Below are 17,519 nucleotides of genomic sequence, written 5' to 3'. Positions count from 1 at the left end.
ATGGAATCCCAAGGGAATTTTCCCATTTGGAAAGCTGCTTTATTCTCAAGCTCATGGATCTATGAAGGGCTTGGAGTTCCCTGGAAAACCACCTGCTTGTGTGAAGAAGGGACCATTGCCTGAGGACCACTGCTTCTCCCTGAGACGCAGGGGTGTAAGAGGAAATGGCTGCCTAAGCCAGGAGGAAAGCAGGGCTTGCCAGAGCCCAGCACACACCATGCGGGGCCTCTTTCTAGGAGCCAGGCCCACTGACTCACCAGCCTGTCGCCTCTTTCAGCTTGTGACCTTCTATGTCTGAAGCCAGCAGGCTCATCCTGCCCAGAGGACCACTTCCATTAGGCCACTCCCCTGCTGAAAAACACTGAATAGTTCCCTCGTCCCAATACAGCAAATCCGAACCCTAGGCTTGTTACATGACCTTGAGCCAGTCACTTAGAGTCACTCTCTAAGGCTTAGTTTTTTGAGCTTTTAAATTTTAATTGAACTATAGTCGATTTACAATGTTATGTTAGCTTCTGGTGTACAGCTAAGTGATTCAGTTATACACACATACACACTTTTTCCTATTCTTTCACAACATGGTTTATTACATGATTTTAATATAGTTTCCCAAGCTTCCCTGGCAGCTCAGATGATAAAGAATCTGCCTGCAATTCAGGAAACCTGGGTTCGATCCCCAGGTTGGGAAGATCCCCTGGAGGAGGAAATGGCAACCGACTCCAGTATTCTTGCCTAGAGAATTCCATGGACAGAGGAGCCTCACAGGCTACAGTCCATGGGGTTGCAAAGAGTCAGACACTAATGAGCAACTAACATTTTTACTTAATGCTATACCGTAGGACCTTGTTATTTATCTATTTTACATATAGGGTTTAGTTTTTTAAAATGTAAAATAACAGATTTGGATTAAATCATTTTAGAAGTCTCTAAGTCTTAAGACACTCTGATACGCTATTGTTCTCATCTAAGGATTTCAAATTTGAAATTTCATTCGAAAAGACCCTGATGCTGGGAAGGATTGGGGGCAGGAGGAGAAGGAGACGACAGAGGATGAGATGGCTGGATGGCATCACTGACTCGATGGACATGAGTTTGAGTAAACTCCGGGGGTTGGTGATGAACAGGGAGTCCTGGTGTGCTACAGTCCATGGGGTCGCAAAGAGTTGGACACGACTGAGACGACTGAACTGAACTGAAGGATTTCAAAAATCGCACTTTACCTAACTTGTCGCCTCCCCCGACACCAACCCTGCACTGCAGTCCGGCAGGCCTGCTCCCTGCTCCTCAAACCCATCACATTGAGCCCTGACTTTGCCTTTGGGTATGCTGTTTCCCCCACTTGGATGCCCTCCCTGTTCCTCTGTCTTTACGTTAATCCCACTCATCCTCAGCACTTAATTGAGTTTCAACTCCCACATGAAACTTCTCCAGCCCACATTCATCTCTCAGTTCTCTGAATCCTGTTGCTTTTATTACATCTACTTGCACCTATTTTGGTGCTTAATTCTTCTCCAGTGATTTTATGCAGATCAGTTCTCTCTCCCCAGAGGCTTCCTTACCTTTGGTTTTTTATTTCCCAACCAGGCTCAGCCCTACTTGGGTTCTTGGAAGGGTGCTCAGACAGTTAACTGACAGTAGCAAAAATGCGACTAGATGAAAATGATGAGTGATGATAAAGTCTTCAATATCTACACGGTGCAGATGACATTCCAGAAAAGTAGGACTCCTGAGCCCCCAGAGAAAATCCCATACCTGTGCCTACTACTCAGGGCAGGAATTTGGAGGCAAGTGTGTGAGTTGAAGCGGGGGTGGGACTAGGTATTCAGGCATCTGCTGTAGAGGAGAGAGTCTGACACCAAAGCTCCAGGGATGGCTCTGCACCAACGAGACAGGCGACTTGAGAAAGTCCCCCTGCCCCTTTCCCATCAATAACTGAAAGGATCTGGTCCAACCAGAACTCCTCCAAGGTTGCTTTCTGTTAATTGGAAAGAGACTATTTCTAGAAGACTGTACTGGTAACCGCCAGGAAGGACTGCAGGCCCTTGTAGAACAAATATTGACTAACTTTACTTGTTCTAATAATAAAAGAGGCATTCCTTTCCTCACAGAATGACTTCACCCAGTTCCCATCTTTGGCTTTGCAGCGACAGGCCTGGCCTGGGTGTGCTACCAAGCCAAGAGCCTTCATTTATTAGTATGACAGTCTCCTGGAGAACTTCTGACCCCTGCCAGGAAAGTGAAATTCTAGAGAAAATTGTATTTTATTAGGCATAGGGCTTCCTTGCCAACTTGCTTTAGCAAATTGCAGTTTTGAGATAGGGATGTCTCCATTTTCTAAATCAAAACTTTTCTAAATTGAAACTTTCAGAACAGGAATCTGTTTTCATATGGGTTTTGTTGAGTCCATTTTAAAGCTTGAACAAAACCTCTGGTTTGGTTCTTTCCTCCGTTGGGCTCTATCGTGATGCAGGAAGATGGTGAAAGGCCTTTTCTGTGGACTCAGAACTGAATTCTGGCTTTGGTGCTTATTAGCTGGATGAACTTGGGCAAGTTATTTAAATTCTGAGTCTCAGTTTTCTCATTTATAAAATGAGGATAATAGTACACCCAGCTTAAAGGGAAGTTGTTACATGTGCAGTGCTTAGCATGGGGCTTGGCTGTTCTACTGAACCTCACACCAAGAATTTATTTTGAAGGGTATACTGGTAGTGCCCCGGGTGCCTGACAGGTAATGTTCATAGTCTCTGAAGACAGGCATCTTCATCCTGGGCCTCAACGAACCTTAGTTTTTCAAGGAGTTAAAGCATCACACACTAAAAAGCAACCAAGCACATAAACAAACAACATATCCAGGAGCAAGTATTAGCAGAAAAAAACAAAGCAGAAAATAGATCAAAAACTTTGAAGACTGAAATTATAGACAAAAATTATAGAACTGCTGTGTTCTTTTAAATAAAAGACAAATTTGAGGACATTTATAGGAACACAACATTTTTAAAAGTGACATTGCAAATTTGATAGAGAACTAAATGTAAATTACATTTGAAAAATGAAACCAATTTTCAAAAATCTGAAAGGAAAAAGATGTTTCCATAGAAGCTGAAAAGACCTTTAACAGCTTTAACATTCATTTCTGATAAATATAAACACACTCAAGAAAACAGAAATTTGTGGATACTTCCTAAATGTGAACACACAAAACATAATTTATGTGTATGTATGTATAATTCCCAAAGCCCATCATCTAACTGAACAAGGAAATTTTGTTTTCTACTAAAGTCAGGAGCAAAATGAGAATTCCCACTATCTCCCTTGTTGTTTAGCACTGTATTGGAGCAGCAGACAATGCAATCAGAAAAGTAAAGTCAGAGAAAGGAAAACTATTGATCATGTGAGAATAACCTTGAAAACTCTAGAGAATCAGTGTTAAAACTAATTCAAACAATAAAATGATTTAGCAAGATATAAAGTATAAAATTAACATAAAAATTAAAAACCTTCATATACCCCAATATATGGCCTGGCTCAGTTAGCAAATATAATGGAAGACATTTATAATAATATAAGATAAAATAGGCTTCTAAATAAGCCTATTTTCCTCCATTTACAAATTTAAGGCAATTTCAATAAAACAGCAATACCTTTCTTTTTTTCTAAAGCTAGGTGAAATTGATTCTAAGATTCATATAGAAAAATAAACATGCAAAAATAGCTATGAAAATCCTAGAAAACAAGAGCAAGGAAGTAGGTAAAGTAGATTGCAAAATAATCACAAATTCTTCCTATCCCTGAATGTATGTCACTTGGCAATATAACGCTGCTGTTCCTCCAGCGAGAGGAGAGGTTAAGTTCTCTACTCCTTAAACCCCAGGGTTGGCCATATGAATTGCTTTGGTCAATGGGACATTATCAAACATGACGCAAGCATGAGACTTGAAAAGTGTTGATACTTTTGGAACTTACCCTTTCATTGCTTTTTGGCACCTGAAAATATATGATTTTTTTTAAAAGACATCTTCCTTTGCAATTAGAGAATTTAACTAAAATACTACTTCTCATCTATGACATTTCAAGAATTCTAAGGCCTGACAATATATTCTATTGTCAAGCTATGGAGAAGTAGGCATTTTCATATATATATATATATATATAGCCAATGGGAATGTAAAATGGTACAATCCCTATGGCTGGGGGAAATTTTGGTAATATCTAACCATTTGTGTACTTATCCTTTGACCCAGAAATCCCAGTTTTAGGAATTTACCCTAAGCTATACCTCCAAAAACATAAAAGAGACACATGTACATGATTGTTCATGACAGCATTACCTAAAATAGCAGAATATTGGAAGCAACCTAATGCTCATGTTGGGAGACTGACTGAATACATGTGGTATACAATGAAATATACTATAGTTGGGAAAAAAGTTAAAAAGATATCTGAACAGATATAATGTAATTTCAGGATACATTGTTAAATGAAAAAAAAAAACAGGATGAAAAAGAAATTTATAATAGTTTATCTTTGTGCAAGAAGAAAAATAATATATGTTTGCAAAGCAAAACATAGAAAGGATATGACAATAATTAAATCTGTTACCTACAGGGACAGGTAGAAATGGGATGGAAAGGCTAGGGATAGGAATGGAAATTCTGAGTATATCTTTTCACATAGCTTTGACTCTTGAACCATGTTAATGTTTTATATATTCAAAAAATAAAGTGAGGGGCTTCCCTGGTGGTTCAGTGGTTAAGATTTTGCCCTCCAATGCAGTGGGTATGGGTTCAATCCCTGATCGGGAGGCTAAGATCCCATGCACCTCATGGCCAAAAAAAGCAAAACAAGACATTAAACAGAAGCAATATTGTAAAAAATTCAATCAAGATTTTAAAAATAGTCCTCATCAAAAAAAAAAAAAAATCTTGAAAAAAAAAAGTAAAATCAACAAGAATGGGAGAAACCCAAACAGAAACAATATTATATGTCAAATAGATAAGCACACAGAGAGAAGAAAAGAGTTACTACAAGTGATTTTGATCAAAATATTTTGATTACATACCCTGAGTGGAACAGAACAGTCTAAGGACAAAAAAACAAAGATTTTGTTTGTGGTGTACTATTGTACTAATTCAAATATTGTAGGATATATATGTACTGTAGGATTCAACAAATGAACAAATGTATCGAGTTTTTGTAAAGCTGGTTTGCACTGCGGGATAAGGAAAATACAAGTCTGGAATAGAACAAGGAGATAAAACCCTAACCTAAGTAAAAGTAGAGATATCTGTATAAACACATCTTTTTAAAGAGAAAACTATGTTTCTGAGCTCTGCGCTGAGAGAGCTTAGACATAATGACACTCCAGCAGCAATGAATACCACTAGCACCTGGATCTAAATAAAATCCCCTATCAATTAACATCTTAAAGGCGTTGCTAACTGCATGGCTGAAATAGGGAAAATAGATTAGTCTGAATAACTTGTTCCATAAAATTAGAAGTGCTTAAAAATTGATGAGGAAACAGAAGTCAGCTTGGAGAGGCTCTCACAGGCCAATAACTTGAGCATCAAAATGAGTAAGCACAAGGCTGGGTTATAACATACTGATTAAAAAAAGAATCCATAAGTCCATTTTATCTTTTATGAAAGATAAATCTAAAAGGATGGGGTATTTTTAGGAGAGAATTTTTTTAAAGAGGAATGCCAACTAACAGTAGAAGAAGAAATGATAGACATTTAAAAATCACCATCCTACACTCACCATGGTAATAATTCAGGCAAAATTTATCAGTGGATGCTAAAACCGTTAGTTATAAGAACAGTCACTTGGTATCTCCCTAAAAATTATAAATCACATGGGGAGGTACCTTTACAAGGGAGAAATCTGGCAGACACCATCTTAACCAAATTATCGAATTTAACATTAATGAAAATATTTGCTAATATCACATGTATCCCTAAATGTTACATATCAAGGACACAACACAATCTATGTTGTATTTCTACCTGAAGAGTTTAGTCTGACTGTAGCAATAAAGAAACAATTTGGAAAAATTCAAACTTCAGTACACAAAACAGCAAGCCTCAATTTTTTAAGAACACAAAATATAAAGTAAAAAGAAAGCAGGGAAAAAAGGCTAAAGAACTATTGTAGATTAAAAGGGATTAAAGAGGCAGGAAAATAAATGCAGTGTGTGGTCTTTGGTAAATCTAACAAGCAATGACTGAAAAAAAATGAACAAAATAATACAAAGCCAATTAACTTATTCACCATATTAGAGTAAATCATGCAATCATCTCAATAAGTGCAAAAAAAGCATTAGCTAAAATTCAACACCCACTCACGATTTTTTTTTTAAACCTCTTAGCGAATTAGGAATAAAATAGAACTTTCTTCATCTCATAAAGAGTACCTACAGAAAAGCCTGTAGCAAACACCACACGTACTGATGAAACATTAAAAACACTTTCCTTTTGAACTTGGAAATAAGACAAGAGTGCCTCCAACCATCAATGCTATGAAAAAATAGTAGTTGGAGGCACCAGCCAGCACAGTAAGGCTAAAGAAAGAAAAGGTATACAGGTTGAAAAAAGAGCAACCAAACTGTCCTCATTAGCAGGATTGCATCTACAGAAAATTCAAAAGAATATAGATAACTTATTAAAATTTTTAAGTTTGTACACGTGAAGTCGCTCAGTTGTGTCCAATTCTTTGCGACTTCATGGATTATAGCCTGCCAGGCTTCTCGTCCATGGAATTTTCCAGGCAAGGATACTGGAATGGATTGCCATTTCCTTCTCCAGGGGATCTTCCCAACCCAGGGATCAAACTGCACTATAGGCAGACTCTTTACTGTCTGAACTACTAGGGAAGCCCAAGAGTTTAATTGGGTACAAAATAAAAATTTATTTCTATATATCAATAACATTTTCAAAATGATAATTCAACATTCCATTTATCCTACACCAAAAGAATCACATAACTAAGAAAAAAAATGAATAAGACATATGCAAGACCTCAGAGAAAACTATGAAGCATTGAGTGACATTAAAGAAGACTCATTATTGTAAAGATATTTATTTTCCCCTAAACTTGATTTGTAGAATTAAAAGCAATTTCTATCAAAAGTCTGACAGGTTTTTTTGGGGGTAGAAATTGACAAATAGTAAAATTTGTATGAAAGTTCAAAGCCAAGTCACTTTTAAAGAAGAAGATAAAATAGACTTGTTTTTCCCAATAATAAAGCTTACTATAAACCTATAGAATTAAGATAATGTGCTCCTGGCACAAAAATAGACAAAGCAGCCAATAAAGCAAAACAGATTTCAAACAGATGCAGGCACTTGTGAATCCTTTATATGTGAACAGAGGTGAGGAAGCAACCAACTGTTCAATGGTGCTGAGACAATCAGACATTGTGTGAGAGGGAAAAAAAAGCCACTAGGGCTTCCCTGGTAGCTCAGCTGGTAAAGAATCCGCCTGCAATGTAGGAGACTCCAGTTCAATTCCTGGGTCAGGAAGATCCCCTGGAGAAGGGAATGGCTACCCACTCCAGTATTCTGGCCTGGAGAATTCCATGAACTGTACAGCCCATGGGGTTAAAAAGAGTCAGTTGGACACATCTGTGCAATTTAAAAAAAAAAGAGGGGATGGTTCTCCTCTTACATTAGTCACAAAAATCAATCCTGGATGTCTTTAAAAAGATCCATGGAAAAAAGCAAATTTATAAAATTTTTAGAAGGATATATAGGATAATATCTTCTTGACCTAGAGACCAGAGAGAAGTTCTTAAAGACAACACAAAAAGCACAAACCAGAAAAGATTAAAAAACTTTAGAAATGGACAGGTAATATACAAACAGACAACAGCCAGACCATAGTTGACAATACAACTTTGACCTACACATCTGCAGTAGACAGGCACGGAAGCCCCACCACCACTCCCGCAGCAATCAGCCTAGGACAGTCAGGACCTGGTGCATGTCTACATTACCCCTACTTTTGTCTCTGCTTCCAACACAGGACGAACCAGAGAAGCCGAGTATGTTTTTCTCGGGCCTGCCTTCCAGTTGGCCACCTGCAGCTACTTTCCCTCTGGCAACTGCCGCCAATCAGAGCACCCCTGAAACCTTCTTTTTGGTCATCAAGCTTTCCCACTCCTCTGCCTGCCTTGAAGGCATCTCTGCCCAATGCAAATGATAGCAGCTGCCTCCTGGCCATAGCAACTTTAGAGTAACTCACTGATGTGCTCAGTCGTGCCTGCCTCTTTGTGACCCCACGGACTTTATCCTGCCAGGCTTCTCTGTCCAGGGGATTTTACAGGTAAGAATACTGGAGTGGGCTGCCATTTCGTTCTCCAGGGAATCTTCCCAACCCAGGGATGGAATCCGCGTCTCTTGGCGTCTCCTGCATTGGCAGGCAGATTCTTAACCGCTGTGCCACCTGGGAAGAAACCTCAGAATGCTAAGTTGCTTCAGTCGTGTCCGACTCTGTGTGACCCCAGAGACGGCAGCCCACCAGGCTCCCCTGTCCCTGGGATTCTCCAGGCAAGAACACTGGAGTGGGTTGCCATTTCCTTCTCCAGTGCATGAAAGTGAAAAGTGAAAGTGAAGTCGCTCAGTCGTGTCTGACTCTTAGCAACCCCATGGACTGCAGCCCACCAGGCTCTTCCGTTCCATGGGATTTTCCAGGCAAGAGTACTGGAGTAGGGTGCCATTGCCTTCTCCAAACCTCAGAAAAAATGCCTCCAATTGTTTTCACTTGGGTGGTCTTTCTCTGGGGTTTCCTGGTGAATTTACTTCCCTCTAAATTTAGAATTTTGCTCTCTTAAAGTCTCTATAAAGAGACTGGAAAAACAAGTGCCCAGAAGATATTTTTGGTTATACCAAACGAACAGCAAGTGCACAGTGCATATTAAAAACTAAAACAAAGTAGGAAAAAGGACAAACATTTGGGAAAAAGATGGGAAACACACAAGAATAGGCACTTCAAAAAAGAGGAATTCAAATGGTCAATAAAGATTCCTAGGCCTCAGGAGTAGTCAGGAAAATGCAGTCTTCCCATACAGGGAGCTGAGCGGGTACCATCTTCCACCACCACACCTACCTCTCACCCCAAAGACTCTGAGAAAGCGGCGACATGTCCTAGGTAATTAGCAGAGGCAGGGCTTGGACGCCAGTGGGCCCTGGCCTCTGTCCCCATCTCCTCCTCTCCGTCAGGGGGCTCCAGGGCTTTCCCACTCCGGGCCCAGGCCTCTCATTTGGAGAGGGTAAAAAAGTCATCTTTAAGGTCTACTTCAGATTTAAGAGATTCTGCCTTTCTAGACAAAGGGAGAAAGGAAGAGCCAGGGGCCAGGAGAAGAGGGGCAGAGGCCCAGTCTTCTAACCATTAGCTCTGAGGAGTCCAGATCCCTGGCTGGGCGACCTCTCATTTCAATCAGGGCCAGTATCCCTTAAAAGCATGGGGCCATCAAATCTGCCTCCCTCTCCCCTTTCAACCAAAAAAACAAGCAAAGCCCATGCGATCATACAAATGGGCTTACCATTAGTGGTAGCAGAGGTATTAATATCTCCATGTTAAGAATCAAGGTCTGAGGAGGTAGAACTTGCCCAAGACCACACAGCACAGAGAAGGAGCAGCCAGGGCCCTACCCCCACTGCTTGTTTCCCCCCAACGGGGCTGCAGCCCGCCTGCACCTTCTCTCCTGTTCCAAGACCCGCCTCTTCCCCACAGCTGTAGGCACTCAAATCTCTGCTTTGCAATCTGCCTGCTCCTCTCCCAAGCTCTGAGCGAAGCGACGTGGGACACCTGCAGGGCCAAGCCATTGGTTGCCCGATGAGCAAAAAGTGGACTTACCTCGCCCCAGAAGCAGTAGCAGCCCCAGGAGGAAAGTGCAGGGCAGCAGCCCCATGCCGGAACCTTCCAGATGTCTGCAGACTAATGGGCTCTCACTCTTCCTGTGGCTTTTATGCTCCTCTGTTGTCTGATAGAGCGCCAGTCATAAATTTTATTGTCTTCACCTTTGAGAGGGGCCGTGGCCAGCTGTAAATGATAAATATTAACATTTAGGCAGAAGACATCTCAAAGTAGATGGGTCAAAGATGGGTGGCACATTCTAGGCAAAGGCACCAGAAGACCAGGACCACATAGCCCCCTTCGAGTGGCCTTCCAGGATGGAGGGCACAGAAATTGCTAGTGTCCGGGCACTAGAAATGGAAGGTGCTGAGCTAGAATCCTGGGTCAGAGCTTGGGGTCATCCTTTAGGTTAGCCCCAGTTTTTCTGCTGTGAGTTATGGAAATGAAAGCCATGAGAGGATTGAAAGTACCTTGTAACATTTGTAAAGCAAACGGCCACCTCCAAAAGTGAGGTCTTTGAGTGTGCAATGCGTTCCCACAGTGTCTCAGGAGCGCCGACGGGCTCCCTGGTTTGCTTGGTGCAGAGAGGTTTTCTCAGACCCCCCACTCCCAGAGCCATGGTGGTCGGGAGTGTGGGGCTGAAGTGCATGCCACACACTTACTGGCTGCATGTTGAACTGACAGATAGATGTAAGCCAAGAGATGAGCCATGGAGCTCATTGGATAGAACCAGAAGCTTCCTTTGGGCAAACGAAGCCAGAATACTGGGCTGGGTCTAGGCAGCTGAGCAGATGGAGCTGGAATTTAAAGCATGGGTGACAAAATAGTCTTGAGGGTGAAGCTGAAATTTTTTCCTGCAAGTATCAAGGAATGGTGGCCCATAGTTAATAAAACAGATGTATTTAAATCATCCTTGCATTATGGCCACCCTAACAGCACCAAGGCTGAGAACCTGGCTCCTGAGATCTAACCAGGAGACTGAGCTGGTTTCTATCATCCAGCCTCAAGTCTTGATCTGCTGACATTTTCCTCAATTGCATAAAATCATAGTTGGGTTGTCTTAAGTATAAAGTGAAGACAGAGTGGGTGGCCCCTTTGTTTCTGACTTCCAGACATTAACATGTCTTCCTTCCTCACCTGCTCAGAATAATGTGGCTTGTGGGTGACCACAGGTTTAGCCATGCCAAAGGCTCAGCCTCTGGGAGACACGAAGGTGTCAGGTCACACCAGGGGTGTGGAGGCACTGATTCAACTTGACCAGCTGGCCGTCCACTGGTCCTGGAGCCTGGCAGAGGGTGGCACACAAGGCAGAGAAGGAAGAAGTAGTAAACCCAAGATGAGTCTGCAAGGGGTCATTTGAGCATAGATACTTCTGAGCATCTGACCCTTGTTCTCTGTTTTATTAACTTATTTTTAGTTTTTGGCCTCATTGCCCAGCATGGGGCATCTTGGTTCCCTGACCAGGGATCAAACCCATGTTCTCTGCAGTGGAAGCATGGAGTCTTAACCACTGGACTGCCCAGGGAAGTCCGTGACACTTGTTGTCTTCACCAATCTGCCCATAAGCTCAATGAGAGACACAAAGCTCCCATTCTATGACAATGTTAGGAGTCCAGGAGTCAGCTCCAGGCCACCATCAGCTTTGAGGAGCATCCCTGAACCTGCTTGGACTGCATGAGTGTTCAGGTCCTCACTCATGCTTAGGTCAGTTGCAGGTGGGGTGGCAAGCATGATGAGAAATGGACAGAAATAGCCCAGAGTCCATGCACCCCCTTCCATCTCTTACTGCTTCTCTGCATGACCATTATGACCCAACTAGAGTGATATGTGTACCAATCTCTCACCCCTTTTCCATGTAGAAAAACTGAGAAGTGATTTAAAACCATCTTGAACCTTTGTGAAGCATTTTTGTATACTGAATTACCTCTTAGATTAAAAAAAAATCTCTGAGTCCTGTCAGTGCATCAGGGAATTCTCATCAGCTGTGTGGTGTTGGGGAAATAACATTTCTTGGGCGCCCTATCCCCCTCTGTGGTGTGCTCTTCACACGTCGTAGTCTAATTAGCACCAATGACCTTTTGTGATCTGTTGCTGCTGCTAAGTCGCTTCAGTCATGTCCGACTCTGTGCGACCCCATAGACGGCAGCCCACCAGGGTCCCCCGTCCCTGGGATTCTCCAGGCAAGAACACTGGAGTGGGTTGCCATTTCCTTCTCCAATGCATGAAAGTGAAAAGTGAAAGTGAAGTTGCTCAGTCGTGTCCGACTCTTAGCATGGACTGTGACCTGTTAGCAGCTGTGAAAACAAGGGGAAAAGGACTTGCCAAACTTATAAACTTATTCTCTGATTTTCGCTACTAAAATATCCTATGAGGACATGTCCTAGAGATTGGAAAAGGTGCTCCATTTCAGATTTTAGCAACATTCAGCAGATGTTCCTTTAGGGAAAGGCACAGCCCTAGGAATTCAAATCTTTCAGGGATGGCAGCCCATGCCTTGGTCAGAAGGCATTTTGGTGACTGAAAAAGCTATGTGCTTGCTGTTAGTTCTTGGTGCTGAAAAAGCTAAGGGCTTCCCTTGTGGCTCAGTTGGTAAAGAATCCACCTGTAATGCGGGAGACCTGGGTTCGATCCCTAGGTTGGGAAGATCCCTTGGAGAAGAGAAAGGATACCCACTCCAGTATTCTGGCTTGGAGAATTCCGTGGACTGAGAGTCCATGGGGCCGAAAAGAGTCTGATAGGACTGAGCAACTTTCACTTTCACTTTGCTGTTGTCCAAGAATCCACAAGGGGGCGCTAGACCAAGCCTCGGCCACAGGGCCTGGGTGGATTAAAGGGGCACTGGCCTTAGAAGAGTATTTTTCAAACTGGAGGGTTATAATCTATTATTACCCCATGAATTTTATTTGGTGGATGATAATCCTATTAAAAAAAACTGAGAAGAATATAATGTAATGGAGTGTATTGTATATAGTAAGGATAAGTAATGTTCTAAGAAACTTTAATTTCAAGTAAACCTGGTGATACAATATTACAATATGCATTTCTAAACATGGATCACAGTAAAAAAGAAAGAAAACCACTACCTCAGAGAGTAGTTGATTGTATCCACAAAGAAATCCCTAAACTTCACAAAAAAGAAAGCTGATTTGTTTTTCCCTCTGGGGAAGGATACAGCTACCCCAAATTCCCATGTGCCAGGAACTAGAAGCCATAGTGGAAAGTGAAAGAGTCAGTCGCTCAGTCACGTGCAACTCTAGGACCCCATGGACTCCTCTGACCGTGGGATTCTTCAGGCAAGAATCCTGTACTGGGTTGCCATTGTCTTCTCCAGAGGATCTTCCTGACCCTGGGATGGAACCCAAGTCTGTTACCTCTCCTACATTGGCAGGTGGGTTCTTTACCACTAGCGCTGCCTGGGAAGCCTGCCATACTTGTGATTAGATCTGGGCCTTGGGAAGAAAGTACAAACCAAGCTTTTAGATGGTTGTGAGCAAGGAGTAAATAAAATTATTCTTTCAACAAAGGAAAATCTAGTCTTTGGCTCCTAGGTACACTCTGGCAATGAGGTGGAAGTGTGTGCCTGTTATTTAGGATAAGTACCCATTGGGGCCTGTTCTAAAAAAGGTCCATAGCTGGAAGAGGAAGGGTACACGTCAGAACTGTGGGAGGGGTGGAACCAGGAGTGTCCATTTCAGAATAATCTGCACAGATGATGTCAGGCCCTGGGAAGTGTCTGCCTCAAGTTCTGGCTTTTCTGAAGCACCTACTGGCCTTCACCATGACAGCCTTGTGTCACTCAGTCCTGCATGGAAATGGTCCCATGATCCTGGTGGGTTTCCTGAGGGAGAGGTTGGGGCTTTCTCTTCCTGCCATCTTAGCATTCCTGGAACCCCTCCCCACAGAGCACCTAGCTCGATGTCTTGCATGTACAAGGCCCTCAACAAATCTTCATTCATTGGTTGGATATTCTCCAAGGGCAAAGCGACAACTGGTCTAACCAAACCTATGTTCTCCTAGCCCTTCCTGGTCACAGAAGTAAAAGGAGGCTTGGATTAGGCATCTCCAGACCTAAATGTTACCCAGACGCGTGTTCCTGTGGATACAAAACACAAGCCTATGTGTACACACACACCGGTAAAACACTGTCCAGTGTGAGTGACTGAGCAGATTTAGTTTGCTTGGGGCAGAGGATTTTCTTACAGTCAATATACTAAAGATAAGAGTTCAGTTAAGAAGTGAATCAGTAAGAGACAAAATGAAAAAGGGCCCAGCAATGGAGGTCTAGGAAAAAAAATATGATTTTCAAGTATCACAGCCTTATTAATAAAAAGAGAAAGAACAAGAGGATAAATCCCAGTAGAATGCACACTTCACTTCATGAGACCTGACCTCTTTGTCCTTTGCTATGTCCCCAGCCGCTGGCACATTGCCTGTTGTAGCAGGTATTCATTCAATGTTGGACAAATACATGAATGAACGAAATAATAAAAAGGAAAGAAACCAAGACTGCTATAAAAAGATCAGCTCAATACTGCAGAATAGAAAAGATGAAGGGAACATACGTTCTGTTTTAGAATAGAACACTGAGAAGAGAGGCATGATGTTCCAATACCGTGTAGCAGGATGGGAAAAATAATGGAGAAGCAATATTGAGGCACTCAGCCCATGGTCTTCCCCCAGGTCATACCATTATTCTCCCACCTTGTGGTTCTCAAGCCTGGCTGCACAAGGGAATCACCTGGAGAGCTTTCTAAGAAAAATACCTGTAGGGGACTTCCCTGGTTGGCCAGTGGTTAAGATCCCATGTTTCCAATGCAGGGAGAGTGGGTTCCAACCCCAGACAGGGAACTAAGATCCCGCATGCTGAGCAGCCAAAAAAAGAAAGAAAGAAAAATACCTTGGCCTTGGCTTTACCCTCGGACATTCTAAATTAAACAGGAACTTGGGCATCAAGTTCAGTGATGGAGTCTAGTGGAGCCAGGCCTGCCTAGTGCCCAGCACTGAGGGATGAAGAGGCTTCATCTCTGCTGTTCTGGATGAACCAAAGGTCCAGGGGATGCGGCTTGATGCCAGAACAAGCTATGGATGCTGACAAAGTCAGACTGACCTGGCAGCCTCTCCAGAGAGGAAACCCACATGAACATATTAGATAAAAGCTCTGGGATTTCCCCCTGAGGTCAGGGAGTAGATGGGACAGGGCCAGATCCTGGTGTCTGGAGATGCCCAGTCCTTGAGTTCCAGGCTGTGTGGGTTACAGTTCACCAGCAGGCCTTTCTTCTTCCTGGTTCCTGATCTGTGAAATTGATGGCATGAATTCCATTCTTACACGCAATACAAAGAAGAGGAGCATGGCAACTGGGGAAACGGTGAGATGAGCTGCCTCCTTCAAGCATACAGAGTACCCCCTTCCACACAGCCCTTTGCACAGAGAAGGGCATCTTCTGACTAGTATTTACAGATGGGGAGCATGAGGCATCCCCAGCATGAACTCTGACATCCTCAAGTCACACACTTGTTGTTCCTCTCTCCTCTCTCTCATCCACCATCTCCAGACGCTGAGCCCCCCAGACCCCCCAGTGCTTCCCAACCTCTACGCCTCCCAGCACATGGAAGATGGTAGTACTTGCACAACACTGAGGGAGCCGATGGGGCAATCTGCAGCCTGAAATGATCAGCCAGGACTGCTCCCAGACCTCTTCCCCGCCTTCCCCTCCACCTTTGCCACACCAAGCAGGGCTGGGCGTCAGGGATTGTCAATGCCTTTCCCCATCTGTACACCATATGCACCTACACCCAGGTGAAGACTTGAGCAGCATTTGCTAAGCACCTACTAGGTGCCAGGAGTCTTCCTAATCCAGCTCATAAATGAATGTTATCTCGTTTAATACCAGTTATATCCATGGGGGTTAAAAGCCACGACTAAAGTCACCCAACCAGTAAGTTGTAAACAGGAGGTTCTGACCCAAGGCTTCTACCTCCATGTCTGTTAGTTTCTCCTTGGCATGACTGAGAGATGAGCCCACTGAAATCCAGGAAGGTTCTTGATGGTGAGTTGGTGGAGGGCAGCCTCTGGCGCATGCACCCAGTTTGGCAGGAGAGTCTGGCAACGTGACCATTCCCTCCTGGGCACTGAGTCTGAGCAGACCACCCAGACTGACTGCCTCACAGCCCAGACCTGGGGCACCCACTAACCTTTAGGGGAGATGCTGTCCTCCATGGCTCCATCTCAGGAGGACCAGCGGACCAAAGAAGGATGCCCTGCTCCATCTCTGCTGGTGACGTACTTTCCCCTGCCAGGGAGGATCCCACCCGGAGGCAGCAAAGCAGCAGGGATTAGGTCAGAACTGGTCAGAGGGCACCTAAACCTTAGCAGCCATCTCGTCAGTCCCCTCCACCCCCACCGTACAGTGGAGAAGAGTGAGGCAAAGAAAGTAGAGGGCCAGGCTGTGACTGTGAGCTAGGGCTTGTAGGCCCTGTTTCAAGTCCAGGGCTCTTTCCCACTCATCTTGCAGGGCTGAGTCACCCCAGAACACTTGCAGCAATGGAAATTTTAGGCCAGTTTTACCAATAAGAAATGAAAACCCAAAGAGGATTAGGAATTTGCCCAGTTGCTCAGCTACTCAGGGTAGAACCCAGGGCACTTGCCCTGTCTACCACAGCCCAGGAATGGCCAAGTTCAAGGCAGAGAGACTCGGCACAGACCTCGCACTAGCAGATACCAACTAAAACCCAGGACCCACACCTCTGGGCTTTCTGGGAAGGGGCTTTCTGTGGAGACAGGCTGGCCAACATAGCCAGTAGGCACTAGAACACAGGAGAAGATCTTCTCTGGAGCTTCTAGACCCAAGGTCCCCAGGGCACAGGTCAGGGAATGCCCTGGGGGAGAGAAGTGGTGGTGAGAATAGTCTGCCCACTGTGGGGTGGGGCTGGGGGGACACACAGACTTGTGCTATGTGGCTAAGCTTTCTCTTATTTGATCCTTTTTGCATCCTTGGAGAGTTATGATCTATCCTTCAAATCTAAAGGATATAACCAAAGTCTCCTGGTCTTTCCTGGGAATCTCACATGCGTAAGGCCATGCTGCGAGGCTCCTGGCTCCCGCAGCCCCAGCCATCATGGCCTGACCCCACATGCCTCCCTGGCCTGTGTTCAGAGCAGACCTCCAGCCAGGAGGGTGTCTCCCAGACCACGGAGCCAGAGCGGGAAGAGAGCCTGTCTACCACCGAATCAGGGCAGCTTACCGGCTGTCAGCGTCTTTGATCCACGCTGCTGATCCAGGAGGGGGCCTCTGGGCCTTTGGCTGTGGGACAGGGGATGGCTGCAGTCTGGCAACACCAGCTTGTTGTGGGGCTGGGCCGTCAGCCACCCACACACACACCGTGCTCAGTGTTAATAGCTTTGGTAATAATGATGATACACGAGTGTGTCCGCTTGGCTGGCTCCCTGTTTGCCTTTGATGAGCATCACCTGGGTTGAGGGCTGTGTGAGTGGCCTGGGAGTGGGTGGGGTCCCTCCCGTCCCAGGGCGCTGATGCAGGGGCCCTGCTGGGCAGATCGGTGGTGAGTTCCAGCCCCCAGGACAGACAGGCCTAGATCAGGCTTAGCTCCAAGGAACTTTGTCACCGCAAACTCTGTTTTCCAGGGAGCACCTGTGTGCCTCTCCTC

At 44.2% G+C, this 17,519-nt stretch overlaps 1 protein-coding gene across 2 annotated transcripts in view; it reads right to left on the bottom strand.

The window, feature by feature from the left end:
• PLB1 (phospholipase B1) overlaps positions 1–17,264 on the bottom strand; it is a 132,681-nt gene extending 115,417 nt beyond the window's left edge. The window contains exons 1-2 of one of the 2 annotated variants that reach the window (XM_086326125.1): positions 17,097–17,264; positions 9,856–10,041 (exon numbers count right to left, since the gene is read on the bottom strand). In XM_086326125.1, coding sequence (XP_086182251.1) covers positions 9,856–9,910 — 55 coding nt within the window. In that variant the 5' untranslated portion in view covers positions 9,911–10,041; positions 17,097–17,264. The remainder of the gene's footprint in view (positions 1–9,855; positions 10,042–17,096) is intronic. The other variant, XM_086326128.1, reaches the window with a different exon arrangement.
• Between the last annotated feature and the right edge of the window lie 255 nt (positions 17,265–17,519).

This window comes from Bos grunniens, chromosome 11, assembly GCF_055505025.1.
Source record: "Bos grunniens cultivar Pamir isolate PY7600 chromosome 11, Bosgru_T2T1.0, whole genome shotgun sequence".
Lineage (NCBI taxonomy): Eukaryota > Metazoa > Chordata > Mammalia > Artiodactyla > Bovidae > Bos > Bos grunniens.
This window is presented reverse-complemented; position numbering and strand designations above follow the sequence as displayed.